Source organism: Haliotis rubra, unplaced genomic scaffold (genome assembly GCF_003918875.1).
Source record: "Haliotis rubra isolate DU_JTF1 unplaced genomic scaffold, ASM391887v1 Scf183, whole genome shotgun sequence".
NCBI classification, from domain to species: Eukaryota; Metazoa; Mollusca; class Gastropoda; order Lepetellida; family Haliotidae; genus Haliotis; species Haliotis rubra.
In genome coordinates this window covers 1,086,924-1,113,662 of record NW_025765814.1, presented here as the reverse complement: position 1 = coordinate 1,113,662, position 26,739 = coordinate 1,086,924, and the positions used below count along the sequence as shown (strand labels likewise).

Sequence of the window (26,739 nt, the reverse complement as noted above, 5' to 3'; positions counted from 1 at the left end):
GGTTATTAGTGGTGTTCCGATTAATTGAAATAATCGAAGATTGGTCGCAGTGACCCAACGACCAAGCAATCGATCACATTTTCTCATAATCGAACATAAACAATTTTGGAACTACTGTTTTAGTGTTTGAAATACTTGACGATGGAACATATCTTAGAAGTTGTCAGGTCCTGAAAACATGTTTAATTCTTAGAAAAGTCACTTCACTAACTGAAAAGTCATGACTGAATATTTCTCTAAGACTCCAGGAAGTTTATGTTCATGATATATTAGTCATCACTTTAAAGTAGCAAGTTGCATCATATTATACTTTTCTGCAATAACAACCTGGATAGGAAAAATGACGCTAACCAATTTTTTTCGATGATTGTTCGTTGGTAATGAAGCAATCATCAATTGTGAGATTTCAACCAATTCCCAACACTACTGGTTATAGAATGTGGAATTTGACCTTGTAAAAAATACCATGAGAAAACCTTGAGCCCTTTATAAAATGTCAATCTTGTTGTCTTGCGACTTTAGTATGGTGAATTCTTTCCAATTTTGTTCACATATTCTGAAATCTGAATATTATAATAATATTCAACAATTCCATGAAAAAATAAATCACAAATTTTTAATGAATGTTTGGTCACACAATTTAACTGAAAAGTATCTGTCATTACTGTGAAAGGAAGATCGACATATACTACCAAAAAAATGAAAGAACACCAAGCTTTTTTATGTGACTCCAATTAACCAATCATTTTCTATTGAGTAGTATGTTTGTCAGTTGTTGATTGTTTGTACTTGTTGTAAACAAACGTTTTGGTAAAAATGCGCAGTATTAGGGGACAGAATTTTGTGATCAGGGTGCTGTTGTACATAGCGATCTTAGCACTAAGGTGACTAAGACTAAGGTGACTGTAACTCAGATACCTTAACTTCGTACAGTGGTACCCAGTACTTTTTGAGAGCATTTGTTACCATGGTCACAGGGCATCTTAAAGTATTATGTATGTTATCAATGTACACACCAAGCTCAAGCACTTCCCAAATTACAGTACAATTGTTTAAACTTTTTTTAAAATATATGCATTGTTATAGAAATTTAAGCAGTTAATTTATTTCCTTGAGTTTATCTGCCTGTCCCAGTGATGATTGCTTGTTTTGATAATACCAACATTTATGAAGTCTGTCAAATAAATCATTCATCAGATGACTCCTGTTTTCTTCACAAGACAATTGTGTTTTATACAAATCTATGCATTTATTCCTTAACTGTGGAATGTACACACAATAAACAAGTAAGGAGCCCCAGTAAGATTGGAAATTCTTGCTTTATTTAGGGCTTAGCATTGCAGGGTGGGCTATGCAGTAGGGAAAATAATGTGGTTCAGGGACCGAGACAGACTATAGGGTGAGTGAGAATGGGTTTAAACAGCTTTTAACAATATTCCATCAAAACCATGGCCAGGGACCACAGTGAGTGAGTGAGTTTAGTTTTACGCCACACTCAGCAGTATTCCAGCTATATGGCGGCGGTCTATAAATAATCGAGTCTGGACCAGACAATCCAGTGATCATCGTTCTGCGCAATTGGGACCGATGACATGTGTCAACCAAGTCAGCAAGCCTGACTACCCGATCCCGTTAGTCGCCTCTTGCGACAAGCATGGGTTACTGAAGTTCAATTCTAACCCAGACCTTAACGGGTATCCAGGGACCTCAGAAATGGGCTTTACACATTGTACCCTTAGGGGAACTGGACCTGGTTCTTCTCATAGAGAACAAACACTTTAACCCCTTGTGTCCTTATCTCATGTCCTTAAGCCATTGTCACCCTGGCCTCTGACTGACTGACTGAGTTTTGGTTTTACGCCGCTTTTAGCAATATTCCAGCAACATCACAACGGGGGACACCAGAAATGGGCTTCAAACATTGTGCCCATGTGGGGATTCGAACCCGAGTCTTCGGCTTGACGAGCCAACGCTTTAACCATTAGGCTACCCCACCACCCCCCCTGGCCTCTTGACATGGCAATGCAAATGCCATTTGTGGAATAAAAAGTGCTATCCTGTTACCATGGTAATTGACCAAAACTGGTGTACAATAAGATGACTTGTTGCCTGTTCCCCAATATTTGTTTGTATGTGTAATTGCCATGTTTTCTCTCAAATCAACAAACCAGCATAAAAGACACAAAATAACATGATCATTTCACTTCACAAAAAAGGCAACCGTGAGTGGTGGTGATGGAATTGGGTTTAACGTCGTGCTGGAGAATATTTCGCTCATATGATGACGTGCATGCGTGTGTATGTGTATGTGCGGCTGCTTGTACTAGCCCAGACACAAGCTGGTTTTATAGTGCTAGCCCACAGAGATACCATGCCGCAGTGAAGCATGAATACCCCTCTCAGACACATTATACTGACTCCGAGCCGACCAGTCCTTGTTGTACACATTAATGCCGAGCGCCAGGCAGGGACCAACAAGTACCATATTTTAACGTCATTTGGTATGACGCGGTCGGGGTTCGAACCCCGCGACCTTCCGCACTCCGGGCGGACGCTCTAACCACTACACCACGGAGGCGGTCGGCAACCGTGAGTGAGCTTAGTTTTACACTGCACTCAGAAATATTCCAGCTATATGGCAGTAGTCTGTAAAATAATCAAGTCTGGACCAGGCAATTAAGTGATCAACAGCATGGGCATCGATCTTCGCAATTGGGATACAATGACATGTGTCAACCAAGTCAGCAAGGTTGGCCACCCGATCCCGTTAGTCGTCTCTTATGACAAGCATGGGTTACAGATGACCCCAGGTCAGAAATGCAACAGCAGGTAAGTGAATTTTGATGTTAGAGGAAATTCCGATGCTGGTTTCAGTCATATACCACTATCACACAAACACAGGCAGGGATAGAAATACAGTCAAATCCCGATGAGTCGAATGCCGGTGTCTCGAATATTATGCATAACTCGAAGTACCTGTCGGTCCCGACCATTCCCTGTTATAGTTGTCATCATTTGATTTCCGGTTACACGAATTCGTCTCATAAATAAACACACGATGACTCGAGAAGTAAATTTGGTCCCATGAGATTCAAACAACAGCAATCTTGTATACATAAGCCGAAGTCAGTCAATGAGAAGTTGATTGGTGTAGCAAACTGATCCAATTAACAAACCAGCGCAGCTCACACCTTTCCGCCTTTGACGGGTGAGTTCAAAAGGCAGATTAGTGATTTTACGGAAATCACTGTCTGTGCTAATCAGATTGAACTGATAAGGTGCCCCTATTAGTGATAGGGAAATCATTAGATAAACACATGCTTAGGCGGAGGAATTAGGACTGGATCATATTTTTTTCTACCCTCATAGACATACCTATGTCTCGAATACATCGATAAGTCGAATTTATTACTTGGTCCACAGAGATTCGACTCATCGGGATTTGACAGTACTTTTTTTTCTAAGTGTGCCTTAGGGCACCAGGTAAATATTTTAGGTGTGCCTTTCAGAAATCAAGTGTGCACACGTGTTTAAAATAAATGACTGTAGCAAAGATGATGATCTTTTGAAATTTATTGTCAGAAAACAACAAATGTAACCAGTTTTTTGTTATTACTGATATGTCTTCTGTTTAAGATGGCTTTCTTATGTTTCATTTGTTCTGCTTTTCCAGCACCTTTAATAGCTAAGAATTGTGTGAGAGGTTCACTTTTTTCAATATATCTAACATACACAATTTCCTCTTCAATAACTGAACTATCAGTACTCCCAACACTCTAAATGACAAAACAACCAGATTTCTTTACATGAACCATCATAATTCCAGTGATTTCCTGGGCGATAAAGTCAATAAATGTTTTTACTTGGTTGTCATTTGCATAAGTGTTTTGTTTGGTTATTAAGTGACTAAAGGTGTGTTATGTCTTAGGCGTGCCATAAGGGCACCGAGAACATTTTTTATCCGTGCCATTTCGATATTTACCGTGCCATGGCACGCTAATATATGGGGTATTTCAAACCCTGACAGGTATTTCACCAACAGACTTATACACACAATCAGGGGCAGACAATTCAAACCCACAATCACAGGATTCTGGCATGCCCAAGGGACACAAGTCTGCACATGGTAATATGGTGCCATTGATGCCTTGTCCACCAATGTCCTCAAATGAAACAATAATCATAACAAGGACTCCAGGTTCAAAATGAAGAACAAAAATAATATGATGAAATAAAACTGATTTTAACATCCATAATTATATCTGTAATATTTATTCAGTATCTTATTGTGAGTTTGACAGAAAATGGACAAATCACAAGCCAGAATGTTTTTCATTGAAGCATAAAAAAATTATATTTTTACAGTTACAACAGCTTGAAATGCACCATTTTACATCATGAAAGTGCTACAAGCTTCTATTTATCTATATTGCCCTGATTACCCACCAGGTTACCATGGTAACCATCCCACTTTGATAACTGTGTTGTTATGGCAGATCATATCCTTGATTTAACAAAGCATTCGTACTCATGAGTTAGGACTTAGTAAGATAGTAATCTGCCATCAGAACACATATTTCATATGTCAGCTGAAAACATTACACTCCCTGTAATCTATTATTACCCTATTATAACAAATGTAAACACACTGATGTTTCAAAAATATAATGCCATTTAACATTTAAATATGATGGCAATATCCATGAAGAATAATATTCAAATAGCATTGACCTTGAACTCATTTGCCCAATCCATTTGACAAAAACAATGATAAATGATTATATCCATAAAGCATTTTAATGAGAGAATGTGGTTTCTGATTTTTATAGTCAGTGAATTGGGTTTAATGGCTGCTCCTAACAATATTCAAGTTGTGTGGGCGATTAATGAGGAAGAAAAGCCAGAATTGTTGCAGGTTTCAAACATCTACCACCTTGGTGAAACCTACTGTGGTACAGTGCTGAAAACCCCAGAAATATTATCAGCGCAAACTGTGATTCAGACCCAATCAGGTTCTTGGTACCTGGAAAGCCCAAGGGAAAGAACTCTGCAGTATGAATCTGCAGAGACAACAGAGTCGCATGTGCTCCTCCTGGTTTAACAGAACAAGCATTAGAATGATATTCAAACCAAATATAAGACATTTGTGATAACAGGTATAAACTACAGGCAGTCGCAAGTACTTGGTTCAAACAGAATCAGCCCCTATATTGCCATTTCCTTTATAAACTCTTGTAGCTCCAGTAGAAAAACATTACTTTAAAACACTGACCCAAGTTCTAACAATTACCTAGTTTCAGCACTGAAAATATACAAGTGCAACGGTGACTGACATTGAATGTTTGTTGTTTAATACCTCAGCAATATTTACAATATGATCGCTAACTGTACATAATCAAATCTGGACCAGATAATCCTGTGAATGTGAACAAATATCTATGGCATCAAGGGGTATGATGACATGCTTTCAAAGCACCAAGCCTGTTCACCAGTTCTTTTAAATTTCCTGTTACGACCAGTATTTGTTGCTGGGGACATTTCTTAAACATTAACACTCACAGAGTAGGAACAAATAGAACTATCACATTTCAAAATAACCTCAAAGATAACCCTGACCTTTAATAGACATGGTGGCAATATTTTATGTGGTAGGATTTGTAAATGTACACAAAAATATACTTTAATTGCTATAGAAAACTAACATTTTAAAACAAATGACCTTGACCTTTGACCAAACCCTTTTCAAAGCAAGATACACCCTAGAGAGGGTATATAACAATAATTGTTACTATTAAAATAGCTGTTTCATTTTACACTGTGAAACAACAGAATTGTTGAATACCACTTGTCAATGACAGAACTCTTTTTCTCTAATATTTACCTTGACAAGAGAATGATTTCCCAAACCCACAGCTTCTAATTTCAGGTGATGTGACATTTTGATACAGATTCTTGTATCATGGTCAAGCATGAATATGAATCTGTATCAAAACATCGAATCACCTGAATAAAGAATTTGTTCATCCATTAAGTTTGTCCTTATCTGACTCTCAAACTTCTAAAAATGCCACTCAAAGAAGTTAAACGTTTCAGTGATTAGCTCTTCCTCTGCGACTTGCATTCCATACCTCAAGGCACCAAAGAGGATGGACAATGTTGGTCCTCATCAAAGACATGCTGTACAAGCATGGCTGACGGGCAGGTGCCTGCTGTATCTCTATGAACTTCCAGCAAAACAGTCTTTCCTGACTATATCACCATATGTTTATATCACCATGTCTGTATATCCTCCAGCTAGTAAATAATTAAAGTTCCCAATAACTCCTGGTAACCAGTCGCCAAACTTCTGGTTCATCGTTGTCATGGCGACTAGTTCTGGTTCCTTGTTGTCCTAGCACTAGTTGACTGGTTAATTTTCCCGACAGTCTTGGTGACAAGGTGACTAGCTAAAGGTCCTTAATTGTCCTTTCCTTATAAACACATAATTGTATAACACAACTTCTGTTCCAAGAGATTGGCAAAACAATCCTCAATACAACTTTATGGATAATACAATACACAGTGTGATTATGTACAAGTTTTCCAATACAATACAACTGTCACATGATATATACAACAAAGTTGAGAATTAAGAACTAGTATACCACATATGAGTTGTTTTAAACATTTGTTAAAAAAATAGAAATGATGTATTATATATTCAGTTACCCAAAACTGCCATAGACTTTTCAGAAAACACACATTTCAAACTGAGTTTGAGAATTTGAAACAGCTGAGTTTCTAACTCGGTTCTAAAACAACAAAACTCACCAAAACAACCTAACTACAAAACTCAAATGGAATTTTTTATCAATCTAAGTTTACTAGTATTTTGGGAAATAACACATTTTGCTAATTCTTTTTTCAAATTTGAGTAAAAACTGTTTTGAGAAATCAGGGTCTGATGTGAAGTAGCAACAGTGATTCACGTGACCTTTGATATTCACTGTTCCGCTACTATATATTTTTCCAGTTTAACTTAATCAGTCTTTTTATCAAAATTGTGCAATTACTTCACAAGTGAATAAATCATGGGAAACTGAAATCTGGTAAATTCATAACCTGAAACTATTGGGTACTTATTGTTTTTTATATATTCTAACTTACTACTCGATGTCATAATGTGCTTGCAAGCTGATTTTACTCTCCTTCGGCCTTACATACTCAGTCAATGTTAAATGAACACCTTTGCATATGGACAATGTAAAAGATATATAGTACAGTAAATGCATGTTGAAGATCTTGAGGAAGTAAATGCATGATATAACCCTGCATAAGCCATCTAAACCTAACTGCAACAAAAAACTTGCCATGTAACTTGCATGTATATCAACACATATATAACAAAACACAAATTCTGTCAAAGCTTGTCACAGATAACAGGTCATAAACTGCCAGGACAGGAAATGGAAGTCTGATTATCTCCCTTGAACAGCTTGGGCAGAACACACCCACACAACATTGGTGGTTGCTGGTTGTACGTCTCAACATAATACAGATCTATACATGCTTCAGGCAGTGGCAGAAACAAAAAACTAAATGATTAAAAATGAATGGAGCAATTTAATTAAGCATCATGTCATGAAATCATTATGTTAAGGGAACATTTGTAATTTATGGCTAGGGTGTGTGATGATTATATGGAGAAGCATGTACAATGTTAATGATCTCCCTAACATTTACCGGTATATACAAAGTAACTGACAACCCCCCACCCCCCTGCATGTCATGTACAAAATCAATGACATCTCCCTAGTACATGTGTGCAAAAATTTATGACACCCCTTCCCCGAACAAAATGGGTGACCTCCCCTTAAAATCATCATCATCCCCTAGCCATAAATTATGAACGGTCCCTAAGCCTTCACATATAATATGTTCCCATTCATATCAGACTTTCTAAAGCTTTAGGTTCTTAGAATGACAGCTTAAATACATCTTTACCTTGAAGCATATGACTTGACTGAAGCAAATACGTGGATAGACAGACTCTTGACAGTCAGTGTGCCAATTACCACATTTCTATATAAATTGATTGGTATTGTCCAACTGTAGTACTTTGAGCATGTATTCAGTGAATGAATTAAGTACACATTATTATCATTGTTGCACAGATCTAATATTTAGGTGATGCTAAAAACTGAAATTGACTTTACAAAGCATGTCCGATGCATTCGAACATGTTAAAGCTGCAGATAAAATGGATAATTGCATACTGGAAGTAAATCTGTTCCATGTTTGACGCTATGAAACAACCTGACAGTCATTATTATCTCACTGACATTTTTGCTTGTGTGTTGCCCAGATGAGAATGTTTACTTTGATGATAAGCTGACTGCAATCTACGGTACAAATAAACACTCTCACACACCTGGACCCGATTTCTTGAAACAAACTTAAGTCTGAGTTTTGACTTAAGTCAGAGTTTTTACTCAAATTTGACAAAACTCATTTCCCAGAATGAACTGAAATCGATATTAAACTCAAACATAGTAGACAATTTGTCTTTGGTGAATAGAATACTTAAGTTTTTTTGGCTTTTTTATTTTCAAAATGCAGCGGAGTTAAAAATTCAGCTCTTTCAAATTGTCAAACTCAGTTTGAAATTTGAGTAAAAACTTAATTTTGTTTCGACTGACTGACTGACTGAGTTTAGTTTTACGCCGCTTCTAGCAATATTCCAGCAATATCACGGCGGGGGACACCAGAAATGGGCTTCACACATTGTGCCCATGTGGGGAATCGAACCCGGGTCTTCGGCGTGACGAGCCAACGCTTTAACCATTAGGCTACCCCACCGCCCCCAATTTTGTTTCGAGAAATCAGGGCCTGGATTCTGACATATACTCAATATTTGAAAGAGACACTCTGAGAGTAACATGGGGGATAAATCAGAGGAGTTATTTGGAGATATCTTACAGTCTTTTACCCAACAGAAATTACAGCTTGTATGTCGCCCAGATGAAAATATTTACTTTAATGATAAGCAAAAGCCAACTGATGATAGTCAACCACTCACATACACCTAGATTATGATATATACTCAAAGTTTCATTCTGAGAGTGACAAGGTTTTCAGGAGGAAGACGGTCAAACAGTATGCCACTAGGGCTGGTCCTGATGCTTGTTAGGCTTCATTTTATACTACTTGAGTAGTGTAGCTCAGTCATAGCTTTCTCCCTTTAGTCTCTACAGATACACATGCTGCTTAAACTCTGCCATACCCTTTGGTGAAATCTTCTAAATCCTTTGACAATAACCCATACATTTATAAGACTGACTGACTGAGTTTGGTTTTACGCCGCTTTTAGCAATATTCCAGCAACATCACGGCGGGGGACACCAGAAATGGGCTTCACACATTGTACCCATGTGGGGATTCGAACCCGGGTCTTCGGTGTGACGAGCCAACGCTTTAACCATTAGGCTACCCCACCGCCACAATGATGAAGGGGCAAGGAATAGCCCAGAAACATTGTGTATACAATAAAGAAGAAGTTGACATCCATAATATTTTGTCTTTTACTTGAATACCAACCTCTATATGCCTCTGAAGAACCTCGACCCATACATTACTTGACACTACCAGGGATAGTAACTGGTAGGATAGATGTCATGTGATAATATCTCGTAATGCCAGCATTAAGAATTGAAGCTGATATGTTATATCACTGTTAACCTAACTCATCTTCGTCAACCTATTAAATTATATTTAAACCTATACGTGTTTAAATACGAACTCCCTGATGGCTGCCATTGGAAACTACAGACTACAAGACTGAACACGATATCTAGGAGTTGCCATAGCTGGCTTAATGGTATTTATAGTGATGGTGAAATACTTTATTCAGTGTATTGTAAGCTATGATGGGTCCCTTGTTTGTGTATCCCTTCTCTTCAATCTCCTTGATTGACCTTTCCTGAGTGGTCTGACGGTTGACCTAGGTATTAGCTGACTCTTCTGGACACCTTAAATGTCCTGGGACTACCCAACTGTCATGTGATGATCTGAATGTCCAGGGCCCACTTGCACAGAACGATCTTAGCGCTACAATTATTGTAAATCCATAAGATCGCGATCTTAGGCTTCGGCTACAATCGCCATCGACTTGCACAAAGCGATTGTAGGCTAAGATCGTTGTAAGTTACAATCGAAACTTACAATTGGTCCGGACCAATTGTAAGGAGCTAAGATCATTGTAGTCTGTGACAAAATGGTGTTCAAGTTTCACGCAAATAATCAGCTTTACGTTTGGAGATTGCTTTTATATTGCATAAAACTGTACTGTATGATTCGCCTCGACACTTCAACAACACGGATAATGCACAACCGATTAACGCCGGATACATTGTTATTTGCTGTAGTGAACCACAGAACTATTGAGTCGATATCACAAAGCACTATTCCCACCCGATTCAATGTTGGAATAAGTGTGAAACAACATACCTTTTTGATAATCAAGGAAGGATACTAGCAAATGGTGTCCGCGTGCGATTAACAATGGCCGTGACCTTTTCATTAACTCAAGAGCAGATAATTTTAGTTTATGGGCAAGATGGGAGTGGTTTCCCCTGGCCTATGCCGTTGCCGTAGAGTCTGTCATGCCCAATCACAGAGTTCAAGATATTTTCTTTTCGGTGATGGAGTGATTTTGTCTTAGTTAATCATTAAAGTAATCAAAAATTAGATACAAGTTAACGTGCAAAATCAAGATTCAATTTTAATTTCACTTTTAGAAAAATATTTATCAACACAATAGGGTCATATCATTAATATACTGTGAATGAGTATTTAACAACTGCTCTCTCAATATATTATTTGATATTCGTATTTCCCCGTCATGAATTCTTTACAACACTTCTGTAGCCATATTACATTTTCTTGTTATATTGTGAGAAAACCAATACTTCTAGGGTATATTTAGGATTTTACACACACAAAAAAACAAAAAGGGAAAAAAACAGCTGTGCATTAAACAATGTCTCATTGACAACCAGTGGCAAATCATGCATTTAGGTGTTATATCATAAGTAAATATTGTCGATATTTGATATATTATTATAATTTTCATAATTATTAAGTCACTAAATCTAGACCCAAATTTATGAATGTATATTTTTGCAGTTCAATATTTTCATAAAACATGGGTAGGTATTTCCGTGGTTGAAATATCACATTCTCAGTTCATAAATCAAGACAGTTAAAATGTAGAAAAATATATGCTATCATCCACTTTAATCGTTCTTCAAGATTTCTTGGAATGTTTTTCATGAAAATTCTGCAAAGTGCGGGGACCGATTGAGGGAGGTATGTATTATTGTGCAGGGACCAGTATCAGCTCTCTATTTAGATCAGTATGCTATGCTGACTTGACTTGCAGAGAACTGTAGACAGGAGTCGAGTTTAAGAAATTCGCACCTCCACCGTTGAAGAGTGCGATCTTAGCTAAGATCGCGATCTTAAATCCATGCGGTCTTACAATCGCGCTAAGATCGGCTTCGTGCAAGTGGATTAGGGCAATTGTATGGTGATTGTAAAGTTGATTGTAAGGCCCTAAGATTGATTGTAACTAAGATTGCTCTGTGCAAGTGGGCCCAGATCAGCTGATTGTCCCTTGACTTGACTGTCCTGGAAAACAGCTGACCATACTGGGACCACCCAATTGTCATGTGATGAGCTGATTGGCCAGATCAACTGATTGTCCCTGGACTTGACTGTCCTGGAAAACAGCTGACCATTCGTGGTTTCACATTAATTTTCGACTCGTCGTGGCATGTGAGCTGATTGGCCACATATGCTGGAGAGCGTGTAAAAAATATATCCACGGGCCAACTTCCGGTTTGGTCGTAAGCTTTACCGATAGTGTAAACACACTCTATAGAAAGCAAAAATCAAAACAAATATATGGTTTTATGTCGAATTTAACCTATCTCAATTCATTTATGAATGGAAGGGACCGGAATTAGTTAAATAGATAGCTTAACGTTTGTTAACAAGCTCTTGTATAAACACATCTCACCACCACCCATCCACCGTCCTTCCTGCACATTCCCTTCTCACAGGTAAAAACACATCTCTGATGCAATGCCACCAAAATAGGACATCAATTATTGAAAAGCATAGGCAAATGGATGTATGTACTCAACTATGAACAGTTGTCACGCGTAAATAATATTCATACAGCATTTATTTGAGTGTGTTTACAATATCGCTAATACGACCAAACAGGAAGTTGACCAGTGGATATTTTACACGCTCTACGCATGCACACAGCGAGTCAAAAATTAATGTGAAACCAACGAATACTGGGACCACCCAATTGTCATGTGATGAGCTGATTGGCCAGATCAACTGATTGTCCCTGCACTTGACTGTCCTGGAAAACGGCTGACCATACTGGGACCAGTCAACTGTCCAGCAATCAGCTCTTCTGGAGATCAGCCATTTGTCCTCAGACCTGACAATCGTCCTGTGGTTCGACTGGGGACTGAGTAATATCTGAGAGCAGGACACAAATTATAAAACTCTTCGCATAACCTACATGTCTAGTATGATGATAGAACAGGGCGATGAAATAAATGTGACATACATACTAGAACATGTGGAAGTAACATGGTATTCTGGCTGGCAACATCCTGAATCAGCACTTTCTGTTCCTTCCTGAAAGTTTCACGGGTTTACGTATTTTGAATATTGCCTCTTGTACATATGACAAAATAACACAGTAACTTTTCAGTACAATTTGTAGTTCCAACTTGGAACCCTCCCACTATTGAATAGAGTCATTACTTAGTTGATTTGACTGAAGATCTAGCACAAAATGTCCCAAAGATCCAAACTCTGTGAAGCGAAGGTATTCCTTGATTGTGGAGGGCAGTGGAATGGACTCAAGGGTTTTCTTGTTGAATTTCCCGTATGAAGCCAATTCTAGAACTATTTTCCGCCGGCAAATGTGAGCAAGGCTTTTTGTGGAAGCTGAAACAGAAACCATCTTAATCTTCATCTACATCAAATATCACTGAGATGATGAACCAAAATATCAGACAGCATTGTATATATCAATGTCAAAATCAATGTCATAAAGATCAGATTTTAGTGCAAACCAATGAGCTGAGGTCATAATGACCTTTCACGAACTTTGACCGTCCAATGAAATGACTAACAGGAAGTTGATATTCACATGCATGAACTCCACACATCCATAAAATTCATACTGTGTCAAAGAGACAAAGTGGTGCTTCGGGTTCAGAAGTAATATTGGTGTACATGCAATGTTTCCTGTCAACATCTTCATAGATCGACCGCCTCCGTGGTGTAGTGGTTAGAGCGTCCGCCCGGAGAGCGGAAGGTCGCGGGTTCGATCCCCGACCGCGTCATACCAAAATACGTTAAAATATGGTACTTGTTGGTCCCTGACTGGCGCTCGGCATTAATGGGTACAACAAGGACTGGTCGGCTCGGAGTCAGTATAATGTGTCTGAGTGGGGTATTCATGCTTCACTGCGGCATGGTATCTCAGTGGGCTAGCACTATAAAACCAGCTTCAGTCTGGGGTAGTACAAGCAGCCGCACATACACGTACACACGCATGCACGTCGTCATATGAGCGAAATATTCTCAAGTACGACGTTAAACCCAATTTCACCTCACCTCACCTCTTCATAGATCAATAAAATCACTAGAGTGTGCTTTAACATAACAACCAATCAGCGACCTCGTAACGGATAATTTAACAATAATAACTTTATGTAAATTGAAAGAATGACTCTCATTGGTCAGTATCTTCTTGCTGTGTATGTCAACATTATCAGCAGTCCATGACATTTTATGCATCTAAACAACAGTAAATAACACATGAAAACAATTGTCATAGCTTAGTCTCAAAATACTAACTTTTACAAAATATCATAATGGCTGGCATCCCTTTAGCTTTAAACATCCTAACCAATGTACCAGGACTACTCAAGAAACCTGAAGTGTTTGAATATTCATAAAGACATCTCTCTAGAAGTCCTGATGAATATTGATAGCTACCCAGAGTAGCATAATGACGTCTACACCTCAGTAACATTATAAGCTCACAGCTATCTACCTGATATCCTCTGCAACGTTTTGGCATCCTCAGGATCAAACAAATCACACACATCACTGGAAACATCCACAAAATGGCAGAAGAAGAGCAGGAAGCCAACAATTGGCAAGGAGCTTTTTCTGTCCTGTGTCTTGAGTAGATGGAGAAGACTAATCCTGTCCCCCGTCTCCATGTCACTGTCTATAGAGGGGGAGGTGAACAGGGACACTGCCTCCCCACCTGCTACCAGCAGCGGCCACAGGTACTGCAGGTGGGTGGGGCACTCATACGAACACTTGTCTGTCTCCGCCTTGTGGATATCATTTCTCAAGGCCAACAGCATTGCAATATTGCCTACTATATTATCATGGTAGATACTGGGGTTGGCGCCGTGCTCTAGCAGAAGTCTGTAAAACTGGAAGTTCTTGTTCCACAACATGACTAGTAACGGAGGCAGGTCTCTTTTAGTTTGTGAATTAGGAGTCAGTCCTGCTTTTAACAACAAGCTGACTCCATCAAGTGGCCAGTCATCCTTTACATGACACAGAACGGATGCATGTGTGGCGGACGCTATGTCTGTTGCCAATGGCGACAGCTCGGCAAGTTGGTCTGCATCAAGGGGAAGGGACAGTGACGGATCAAACCCCGAGGTGAGGAGTGTCTTCAGGATGAATGTATTACTCAACTTGAGAGCAAGGAGGAGAGGGTGCATGTCAGAGTAGGTCTCTCCGGAACACATGTAGCTGTGTCACTGGCAACAACCTCTTCACACATCTGAAACATGACATATGGTCATACAGACAAATGTTTTGGGGATTTCAAGTGATCTTTACTTCTGCTTTGAAAAATGATTAAATCCTCTCAAAAAGAGATTTTATGTTGGTGTTACAGAGATTAGTTTCAAACAGAGCTCCAATGATACCACATCGTACAAGATGTTATTATGGGTATGAGATCAGTATTTCTATAAATCATCATTTTACCCAATGTGTCCTTTATACACGGCATACTGCAGGGGACAGCATTGATGTCTCGGACAGACATGTTGGCATTGGCCCCCGCCTCGAGCAGCAGCTGCACACACTCCTCATGCCCCTCCTGTGCCGCTATTAGCAGAGGGGAGGCGTTGTCCTCCGCACCTTCATTCACCAAGTCTAGCAGGCCTGGGTATAACATAGTCAACAGTATACATATAGATGGAACATTCTTCAAACAATCAGCATGATGAAAACTTCCAGAAACTAGCCTTCTATTACTGAACAATGTGGTTCCGTGGCACCATATCTATATGTCCCAGTTATAGTTGATTTGTATCATAAATATTCAAATTAAAGAATACATATGAAGTGGGACTTTGATTTTCAGCATGCTCTATAAGTCCAAATTTATGTCATTCAACTGCAAATACACAGAATATATTTGATGCATAAAATTGCATACCTGCTTTTTAAACTTACTCAATGACACCATCTTAGGTGAGTAAAATGACTATCATTTGAAAAGTGGGTGAAAATGCATGCAGTACCCACATGAGCTAAATCTTATCTGAGCTCTGCTAATGGCCAAAATGCACATGAAATAATGGCAGCCATGTTTAATGTAGGACTGAAATTCTGCAAGTATGTTCTAAAGACATCATAGCTGAATCGGGGCAGTGGGGTAGCTTAGTGGTTAAGTGTTTGCTCGTCATGCCGAAGACCTGGGTTCGATTCCCCAGATGGGTACAATGTGTGAAGCCCATTTCTGGTGTCCCTTCATGATAGTGCTGGAATATTGCTAAAAGCAGTGTACAGCCTCACTCACTCACTCACTCATGGCTGGAATCTTTCACACAATGGACATAGGTTTCAGCTAAATGGGCCTATTAGTTTCAGATGAGATATTGAAAATGTAAATTTTACTGACAGATAACACACCCCAATATAAGCTCAGTTGACTTTCACACAGATCAGTTAAAATTTGTGAGTTTCAGTTTTGGTCATCGGTTACTTGTTACTATTTGGAATCTGAAAACCAAGTTAAGGAAACAGTCTCCCTACTAGTACTAGCCTGAAAATGACAACACAGGATATCACTTGTCTACAAGCCCCCAGAAGACTTTCATCATGAGACAAACGGACTCGGACTAATTGTAATTTCCTTACTTTTGCTCTTGGCTGCCTTGAGGAGGCATCTGAGACTACCAGTGCGACCAAACTGAGCTGCCAGGAATATGGGTGTGAGATGATGGTCTGCTAGGACATCCAGCTTGGCCCCATGATTGAGGAGATATTCCACCAGGTTGTCCAGCCCCTTCTCTACAGCTAGGTGAAGTGGGGTGTAGTTGGTGAACATCTTGGTGTTGGTGTCAGCTCCTCTACGTATCAATAATCTACAGCACTCATAACATTCCATTTTTGTTGCTGGAAAAACAAACATAGACTATATTTTTATGGGACAACGAAGATGTATGAATAAAGATTCACTCAACTTACACGAGTGACTGACTCTACAACATCTACAACATCACATGTAGAAATAACCAAGATGGTGCCAACCACATGTGATTGAAAAAACACCTTTATTTTTTATCAGTTAGTTTCAATGTAGGTGGTTGTACAAAATGAGTGAGAGAGTGAAGTGAGTTGGGTTTTACGCCGCTTTTAGCAATATTTCAGCAACATCACGGCGGGGGACACCAGAAATGGGATTCACACATTGTACCTATGTAGGAAATAACCGGGCCTACATCGCAGGTGAGTTCAAAAGGTAGACGAGCGAACACCTTAACCACTAGGCTACCCCACCGCCCCATTTACAAAATGAGTTTAGTTTTATGCCGTTTACAGCAGGGGGACACAAGAAATGGGCTTCACACATTGTACCCATGTGGGGAATCGACCCCCGCGAGACAACACCTGAACCACTAGGCTTCCCCATCTCCCCTGTACAAAAGTTATTAAAAATGTCAACTTCCAGATTAATTTTGTTGCATATCATTTTAGAATCAAAACAACAACTGTTGACATTAGATGCTTGATTAGAATATGCTATTTGATGAACATAAAGAATTTTCTGGTTTTCATCTTTTCGTTCTTTGATACAACATTTCAGGGCCTATTCCAGCCCCATCGTCAGGTCAACTGTTCACATGGCAAGACAAAGGAAGATTGTTTTACATGTTAGCTACCTTTTCTGGCTGAGATGAAACTTTGTGCTTTAATATTTCATCCCATTGTAAAACAGTCAGACAAAAAAGTCATTTATTTCTTCTTTTCTTTCTAATTCAGTTGTTTTTTCGTTGGTCAGTTTCACATACCAAATTTTAAAATTATAAGGCCTAATATTAGAATAACATATGGGTTTAACATGACACACAATCAGTCACACCTGCCTTTAAATGAGTTATTAAAAAACAAGCATGGTGGATCTGGGGCATAATCAGCCCTATAATCTGAGAGTATGTAACCTGCCACAAAACAACATTCCAGTTCCTGTTGCTCTGTTGCAGACATTTCTTTCTGTGATCATCTGCATGATTACTGTTTTGGCACAAAACAACAAATACTCAATCTTTGCTTTAGTAGCCACTTGAGTCTTTTGTCTTAGGAGGTGGGGTAGCCTAGTGGTTAAAGTGTTCACGCGCCATGCCATGCCACGTTCGATTCCCCACAAGGCTACAATGTGTGAAGCCAGGAATATTGCTAAACGTGGCATAAAACTTAACTCACTCACTCATCTAAATTAGCTTATCTTAAACTAACATTGAAATTCTTTTGAGGCAGTAACATTGTAGCAACAATCTAAATGTTTAACAACCTTCCCAAAGAGGTGTGAAGCCTTCATTTGTAGCGATGTTTGGGTCTGCCTGGAAAGACAGCAACACACGCACACAATCCAGATGGCAATGGCGGGCTGCCAGCAACAGTGCTGTCTCCTCAGCAAATGACACCCAGTCAGGATCAGTCTCATCTAAAGAAAAGAAATAATTCCATGAAAAGAAGAAACAAGACTCACGGGACTGTAGCTCAACTAATCATTTTGTATTAGCAAAGGATAAAAATTGTAAACAATTTGAAATTATTACTTTAAATATGCTGACATCCACCTTTTCATGATGTCACCGTCTAGCCCTCAGGCTTTAAATATTTAATCAATCTTTTGTAGAATCAAACTTATAATGTGTCCCATACACATTAACCGGGCATCATATAACTCATTCATTTAGACATGGCCAGATGTTACAATGACATAAAACACTCCAAATAGAGCCTTTTCTCAAGGTTAAGGACACTGATAACAGTCAACTAAACACACAGGAGTCTTTAGTTCATGTGAGCTACAATTGTTAAAAATACAACATAAGATATTCATGATAGGTTCAAAGCTAGGACTGGTACAACCTTGTCTCAGAAGAAACTCCAGGCATCCAGGGTGGCCATAGGAAGCAGCCTCGTGGATAGGTCGCCATCCTCGGTTGTCACGCACATCAACAGGTCCACCTACAAACAAGTGATGAAATAATTGACCATGATTACATAGAAATATTTCACTTCCAAATATATTCTGTATACTCTCTCAGGCCTACAACAACCAGTCAACAAACAGTATCATTTTCAATGGTTTGACAGACTTTTATTGTTCTACAGAAGTGGTAAGGTTGTAATAATTTGTGCACAAACAGTCCAAGTTTGATAACCTTTTTGTTCAATACAAAAGGACTGTTTAGAATGTGAAAGTTACCTTAGCATTTAAATGGAAGAAAGCCACACACCACTTAAAAGTATCAACAGTGTGGTTGTGGCTGCAGATTAACATGCTGAGGCCTTTAGCAAATATTTACAGTTCATGGACCTGATATCACATGTTCAAGTTAAGGATGGAAACAATAAGTGATTAATTGTTTACTCGTGTATGCCAGTCCTAGCAGTAACAACAAAAAGATGAACAAATACTTTCCACATTTTAAGGGCTAATGATGCAATAAACCATCAACAAAAACTATAATGTCTTTTCTAAATATGGACACTGGTAATTTCATCCTAACTCATGGACAATGATATTACACGACCATATATACTGTATAAGTAACTTCCTACCATGATATTTTACTACCATGATATTACACGACCATATATACTGTATAAGTAACTTCCTACCATGATATTACACGACCATATATACTTTATAAGTAACTGAAGTGGCTAGCCTAGTCTCTTCCTACCATTCCAGACCAGTTGCTGAAGTGCCATGAGATCTCCTGCCCTGGCTGCGGCACCCACAGTGGAGCAGGTGTGAGCGTAAGCCTCACTGAAGTTCATTGCTCACATGCATTCTACAGAGAAAACACAAACATTACAGATAAATTGACTCAACATGTACATATGAATAAAATAATTATGTAAAATATACTTTTCTTGTTTTTTTCAGGCACCTATATGTTAACACTTTTAGCAGAATTTCATACATAAAAGGGATATCGCAGTAACCTAATTGCATCAAAATGGCATCGGAATGGTATCTGACTTTACACTCAACCTGGCAAAATAACACCATGTTAACTGATGAAAACAGGGAGCATTTTCATATTATTGTTATTCTATTTACCAGAATCAGTAAAAATTAAACATAAGGTAAGTACATGTACGTCATCCTTTAATGTTATATTCATGGATCATTTATTCGAAAAAATATATTGAATTCAGATACTACAGACACAATAGTAACTCATTAACACAACATTTTTATTTTCACCAATACATATCGTAATCACACTGCCCTAAAGAGCCTTATGCTTTGGATTTTGATATAAGTAATATCGTGGTGTTCCAGCTTAAAGTAGGAAGAAAGTCAGAAATGATGCAGGTCACAGACCTATGAGTATATTAACAATGCTGACAAACTTATCAGCATTATCAGAGTGAACCAGGACTCGTTTCCACAATCAAAGGTTTATGGCAAGCCGAGGCACACAGCTCTGCGTGACAAATTATGGTGCCTTAGAAAATTGGGCCAGCTGTCACCCTGAAGATGCTGGAAAGAATTATGGACCTCTTCCTGGCATGACTAATTTCACATTTTCAGATGGAACCAACATAAATGCATCAGATAAATTAATTATTAATGACTGATTTAATAAATGAATATTGCACTAAATTGGGGAGTTATATTTGCTGGTGGTTGTTAATGATTCAAATATGAAAGTAAGGACTTGGAAATGTATCATTGAAGTGAGTGAGTGAGTTTAGTTTTACACCACCCTCAGCAATGTTCCAGCTATATGGCGGCAGTCTGTAAATAATCGAGTCTGTACCAGACAATTCAGTGATCAACAACATGAGCATCGATCTACGCAATTGGGATATCATGACATGTGTCAACCAAGTCAGCGAGCCTGACCACCTGATCCCATTAGTCGCCTTTTACGACAAGCATGGGCTACTGAAGATCAATTCTAACCCGGATCTTCACGGGTTGTATCATTGAATAGTGTGTATTGAATGAATATTTAATAAAAGTGAAAATGTCAAAATGCATAGGGAATGAAAGAATTGAAAGAAATGGTTTAAATGTTGTGAAATCAGATATATTGCAAACAGTAAAATAATGTTCGTTTCTTTACATATACCAAATAATATAATTTGTGCCGCTTCTGTCAGCCAAATATGGCACAGTCATAGCCGATTCCTTCCTGCTGTTTCGGCATGGCACTTTTGGTGGCGCTTTTGTCTGCAAACCTACAGAACCTGACTGTGACATGTCTGAATCTACATTAAAAGCAGTTACCTGTAAAATTAATGACTCAGTCTTAAAGAATGAATAAATTATTACCGAGGAAGACTGGTTTCGACCTGAGCTATTTTTATCTAGATTCGAACAAGTCGCAAATACTGTAGGCTTATTCGTTTCCTGCAAATGAGACGAAAGAAGAATCATCCGAACTTTTCCTGAAAACGGGTGACAGCTATTCAAACATCTAGTTCATGGCAGTGTCCATAACACATCATTGTATGAAACCAGAAGATTTTGTTGATGATGTGTTTCTCTATACGCACTACTCTCCCGCGACCTTAAGACAACCTCATATTTATATACCTTCTCTTTATGTCCTGATAGATGAAATTACAAGCCACCAAGTCGCTTATGTTTTGGATTACCTCCCTTGAAAGCAACGGTACCGCACTTACTGTTATGCTAAAAGCGATTGGCTAAAATTATCATTCACTTCGAATCTACTACTTCCGATTTATCGGAACGTGCACTTGTCGCAGTAAACAATCGTATGGTGTGTACGTTTCGGAGACACTTCTGACTTATTGTAGGTGTATTTCTATCAACACCTGTATCCTAAAAGACACCTTTATCATGGGGTCGTCGAAAAAACACAAGGAAAAGGATAAGGAAAGGGAACACAAGCATAAACGAAAGCGTCGATCTCGGTCACGATCGAAGGAAAGGCGCAGCAGACGAAAGGACAGAGAAGAAAGACGAGGAAAAGAGGAACCCCAGGATAAACCCCGCATAGCTGAACCAGTTGAACCAGAAGGTATGTGTCCTAACTTACCCGAGAGCAGTAATGGGGTCCTACATTCATGTCTTGACTACAGGGCCCCAGCGTGTCGTGATTGCCGACGGGTAGATCTAGTCAATCATAAAAAGATCTAGTTATCAATGTAAAGCAGCTTAGCTCCACAAAGGGATAAACTTAGTTGTGCTGGAAAATTTTAGTTTTTGAAATTACTTTTGGGAATTCTCTGTGAACTTGGGAGTGCAGGGTGTGTCAAGCACCAGTTTCTGAGCAGGTCTAGTTAGTCCTCGTTTGAACAAGGTTTAGCCTGGCAAAAAGAGGAAATGAAATAAATGATTCTAAACAATCTGTAGCCCCCTGTAGTGAGTCACAACATACATCTTTCTGATAGTTAAGGATGAAGTTAAGAGAGGTCACAACATCAGCAACACAGCTAATAATGGTCTGTGACTAATACTTGGTCTGTGAATCCTGACTTCATTGTTCATGATTTATTCTAATGGCAGAATGATACAATTATACTGGCTAGCGAACAGTTATCGCCGCGTAACAGTTATCGCCAATACATCAGTATCACACGTGCACATTTACGGTCAATTACAATTCCGATATTTTTCCCCATGGTATTTGACAACAATATAGCACAGCAAAAGAAAAGTCTTCACGGTAAGTAACCTAAGAGAAAAATTAAAGATAAAGTAATGAACCCTATAACAAAATTTTAACTTAGTCGGGGGTATGTCCCACGACCTATATAATAGCAAGGTCAGGTTCACAAGTCATTAATTGTTTCATTCCCTATCAATCTACTGCAAAAGAAACACTCATATAGTCACACAATCAATTATTCGAGGTTACTGTATGATATGAATATATATATTATTTCACAAATGGCATGAGAAATTCTTAATGGCGATAACTGTTACAGTTAGTTGTGAGAAAACATCTATTTATACCGCCATGATTCCCTTCCGCCGCGTTATATAAAAACATGATCGGTGGCAGTAAAGTGCTGGACACATCGCTGAATAGCTAATTAAGTATCATGATTAATTTTGTTTCATTAATTTAACGAACTGTGGAGTAATTTTGTAAATACCGCTAAAATATGGCGATAACTGTTGGTAGCCAGTATATGTTTCTATTTACTTCATTTCAGGTCAACATGCATCAGCCTCTGGTGGTGGTGAAACATCACTCAGTATTGACGAAACGAAGTAAGTTTGAAGTGTTGCTTAAATGCAGTAGAACCTTTAAGGGTGCAGAGAGAATAGTGGTCCAAAGGAGGAAGGACCAATTTTATAAAGGAAAAGTATTGGGTACTGGCTGGTATAGCCATAAAAGCTTCTGAATAGTGAAAAGATAGTAGACCAGCATAAAACACCAAATTTGAGCAGCGATTTGGAATATTTTGAGGCAACTACGATATAAAAGAATATTGCTGACATAAAATAGCATTCATTTTTTTGTAATATCTGACAACAGACCTGAAAATTATTTTGTTTTCTAAACGTTTTTTGACCATGCATACAATGTGAATAATCATGGATTGTACTTGCTACTTATACAATCATATGTAGACCTGAAATATATTGAAGAAAAATACAACTGTGCCTTTGACAGACAAACAAGACTCACACTCATTGATGAATTAATTACTTGGTGTCAAAAGAAACTGCATATGATGAATACCATGAGGATAGCTTATTGTTTTCTTTTTCAGCCGAATTCGTGCCAAGTTGGGGTTGAAGCCATTAGATGTTCCAGGATCCAGTAATAATGGTATGTCAGTTAACGTTGATCAGTACAGATTCAGTTTCAAGGACGATCGCAAACTGACGTAAGCTGTATAGAAATAACACTCCTTCTATCTGGTATTGGTTATAGTAATACGAGGGGCGGTGGGGTAGCCTAATGGTTAAAGCGTTGCTAATTCGCCCGAAGACCCGGTTCGATTCCCACATGGGCACAATGTGTTAAGCCCATTTCTGGTGTCCCCCGCCGTGATATTGCTGGAATATTGCTGAAAGCGGCGTAAAACCAAACTCAGTCAGTCAATATAGTAATACAGGTATGTACAGACTACCGGTACTCATCTTTATTCAACTGTCTAACATTCATTGTATACTTTGGTTTGTTTAGCAGAGGCAGGTGGAGAGGAGGGTGAAAAGCCGAAGGAGAAGGAAGACGTTCATGCTCCACCTGTTAATTGGGGGGAGCAGAAGAAGACAGAAGCTCTGCGAGAGAAAATGGCAATACTTAAGCAAAAACGACTCATGAACAAGAAGCTTCGGTAATTGTAATAGAGACCCTGTGAAGATCTGGGTCAGAATTGGTTCTTCAGTGACTCATTCTTGTCATAACGGGTGCTCAGGCTTGCTGACTCCATTGATGCATGTCAGTTAGTGAAAGGCCCAGTGTCGGCAATGTTTATTATGAGTGTAAACAAAAATGGTTTCAACTCATTCACACCAAACACATTTATACAACTACACAAATGGAAACAGCAGTAAACCGAATGATACCCTACTCTGAGCAGTTTATGCTGTTGACATAGATAATTTTTCCTTATCCTGACTCATGATATTTTGCTTATCTCCTTCCTCTATGCGAATGGTAGTGGGACACTTGAATCCCTTGTAGTTCCCTGAAGCAGACGTAAAAGTTCACTCACCCATGAGTTGCCTCCCTTTTCCTGCGCAAACAGTCATGTGACCTGCCTTACTTGTCACTCTCTCCTTCATCACCCAAGCGGATGGTTGGGCGAGCACTGGAGTCCTGTATACAGCAATATATCCTTTATATTTTGGCCCTTTTCATCCAAATTATTCTGTGTATGGCTTTAGGCTATATTTGACTTGTATTATATGTAAAAAGTTTGAAAAAATTATTTGTATTTTGTGACATATTTCATCATAATGTAGATTGTTTACGTTTGATGAAATCTTGCAGTGTTTGCAGGTACCGGCTATCAGTGGCTGATCCTCACCCCCAATGCCCATCATGCATTTATCCATGTTCTTCCAACTTGCGTTGCAGTTTTTGTGTCAATTTATCAGATTTTGCAATTTAATGAATATTTATCTTACATCTATATACATGCCATGGATCAGGTGAGGAAGTCATCTCAAGTCACTGTTGATAAACCCGGAGATAATGCCGGTAACCGTGTGTTGTTTTCTACTGCAGAAATACATAATACTAGTGATTTGCCGAGTACGTTGCAGGGGCAGTCGTCTGCTGTTGTTTGTGATTTAGCTGCTGCTAAAAAGAGGTCTAACTCGTCTGAAACGTCGTCATCGCAGTCTAAGAAGAAGATGTCTTCATTCACCTCGACTCAGAAGTCATCTGCATCCAGACCCTCATCGAGATCGTCTCGTTCCGGTAAAACATCTCACCAGAGATCGTTTAATGAAGACATTGTGCCGCTTGCCGAAGCAGACGTTTTTGCTGACCCAGCTGTCAGATGACCAGCCTCCAACAACGCAGACATAAGTCATCAGCGAAGTAGACATAGACAACACATCAGTGTTCGCGAACGCATTGTCCACGCCGCAGCAGTTCCAGCCTACAACGCAGAACTTCGACCTGGGCGACTATATGAGGCAATTTACAACGCAGATGATGGGCCTTGATGGAGCGTTGGTTCGCCGAAGAAGCAGCAGCTCGGCAGAACCCTACGACAGCAGTCAACATTCACAAACCCTCCGACCTGCGCAAACCTGAAGCAACTACACCCCGGTGTCTACAACTGCAGATGAGGTTCGCGAACAGTCACGTTCGCGAAGATCGTCATACTCAGAAGACTCTATTATCATGGAAGATGATGGTTCCACGAACCTCCCAGATGAGTCTGAGAACGTCAAGAAGATCCTCTACGAGATCCTGTCGATCATCATCTAGATCACGCAGCCCACGCAGACGTTCGGGAGAATATTCGTGAAAGGAAGGTTCGAGGAGGCAAGGTTCACGAAGGGAAGGTTCGCGAAAGGAAGATTCGCGAAGATACAGTTCAACGGACTCAGAACTATCTGTTGAGACAGATTACGTGTTCTCCGAAGCAGAAGTTACATCCTGGATTGCAAATGGATTGGACTTTCATCATAGCGTTCCCCTCCAAGGAATCGGATGAAGCATTTACTTATAAGATGTGGAAGGATGACTTCGACACTCTCACCATTCCATTGAACCGATCTCCAGGGTATCTGCGAATCTCAGCGCAGCTGTTGAGAAAGCTACTAGATATCAAGGTCAACACTTACCATCGTTCAACGCGAAGAGATTTCCCTTACATCATATTGAACCCTTCATGAGAGCGTTGGACTTAAATGACAATATGAAGTTGATTAACGACTCCCATATCAAGACTTATAAGGTGGAGGATAAGAAGTTGGCTCAACTTGACACCACTACCAAAGGAACATTCTTTGGATTGGCAAGATCTAGGGCCATCAATGAGGCATTGATATCCAGATTCCAGAATTCCAAGTCCGAAGAGGATAGGATGATTTTATCAGCACTACTAACTCAGAAGAAAGACCAACACTTTATGTCGGATCATCTGGCCTCAACATCGGCGGGTATCACCTTATTACGCAGACATGGTCTACTAGCATCTTGTTCCTGGAGTGACCTATTTACTCAACTACTACTTAGAGCTCCTTGGGAGGCGTCTACCATCTTTGGCGGGGAGATTGATGCTGCTGCTAAAGAAGCCTCTCATGATTCCAGGGAAGTTATGATGATCAAATCCATTGACACATTGGATAATGCGATTCGTCAAACCTCGCACAGATACACCAACAAGTCGAAGTACTCTGGAGTACAGAAGGCTAAGGAGAAGAAATACTCCACCTTCAGAGGAGGAAGAGGCTCTTTTCATCGCCCATCCGGAAACAGTAGAGGAAACTCTGGAAGTGGACGCATTTCCAGAGGTTTCAGAGGATCTAGACGTTTAAGTTGGGGTTCGGAACGACTGAATACTTCCACCCCCGGCCGTTCCTGTACAACTGTCGACAGTGGGTAGATGTCTACAATGGTACTGGGAAAATTGGGGAATATTAGAGGACGATTACGTCTGACAGGTACTTCAAGAAGGTTACAGAGTGAAGCTGAAGGCCAC

General features: G+C 39.4%; 2 protein-coding genes across 3 annotated transcripts in view; one reads left to right on the top strand and one right to left on the bottom strand.

The window, feature by feature from the left end:
* Nucleotides 1-12,347: 12,347 nt before the first annotated feature.
* Nucleotides 12,348-21,272, bottom strand: LOC124273705 (ankyrin repeat and SOCS box protein 3-like). 2 transcript variants are annotated; one of them, XM_046708986.1, is made up of 8 exons: nt 21,185-21,272; nt 19,314-19,424; nt 18,493-18,591; nt 17,909-18,061; nt 16,255-16,512; nt 15,094-15,273; nt 14,132-14,884; nt 12,348-13,014 (listed from the first exon to the last, which is right to left on the bottom strand). In XM_046708986.1, exons 2-7 carry the CDS (start codon nt 19,408-19,410, stop codon nt 14,877-14,879), a joined length of 795 nt encoding a protein of 264 aa, XP_046564942.1. In that variant the 5' UTR covers nt 19,411-19,424; nt 21,185-21,272; the 3' UTR covers nt 12,348-13,014; nt 14,132-14,876. The 2 variants fall into 2 exon arrangements, with proteins under 2 accessions (XP_046564942.1, XP_046564941.1); XM_046708985.1 differs by lacking the exons at nt 15,094-15,273; nt 16,255-16,512; nt 17,909-18,061; ... (1 more) ...; nt 19,314-19,424; nt 21,185-21,272 and having other exon boundaries at nt 14,132-14,879.
* A 55-nt stretch (nt 21,273-21,327) lies between these two features.
* Nucleotides 21,328-26,739, top strand: part of LOC124273702 (U4/U6.U5 tri-snRNP-associated protein 1-like) — a 36,281-nt gene continuing 30,869 nt past the window's right edge. The window contains exons 1-4 of the mRNA XM_046708982.1: nt 21,328-21,635; nt 22,777-22,834; nt 23,341-23,399; nt 23,760-23,910. Coding sequence (XP_046564938.1) covers nt 21,455-21,635; nt 22,777-22,834; nt 23,341-23,399; nt 23,760-23,910 — 449 coding nt within the window. The 5' untranslated portion in view covers nt 21,328-21,454. The remainder of the gene's footprint in view (nt 21,636-22,776; nt 22,835-23,340; nt 23,400-23,759; nt 23,911-26,739) is intronic.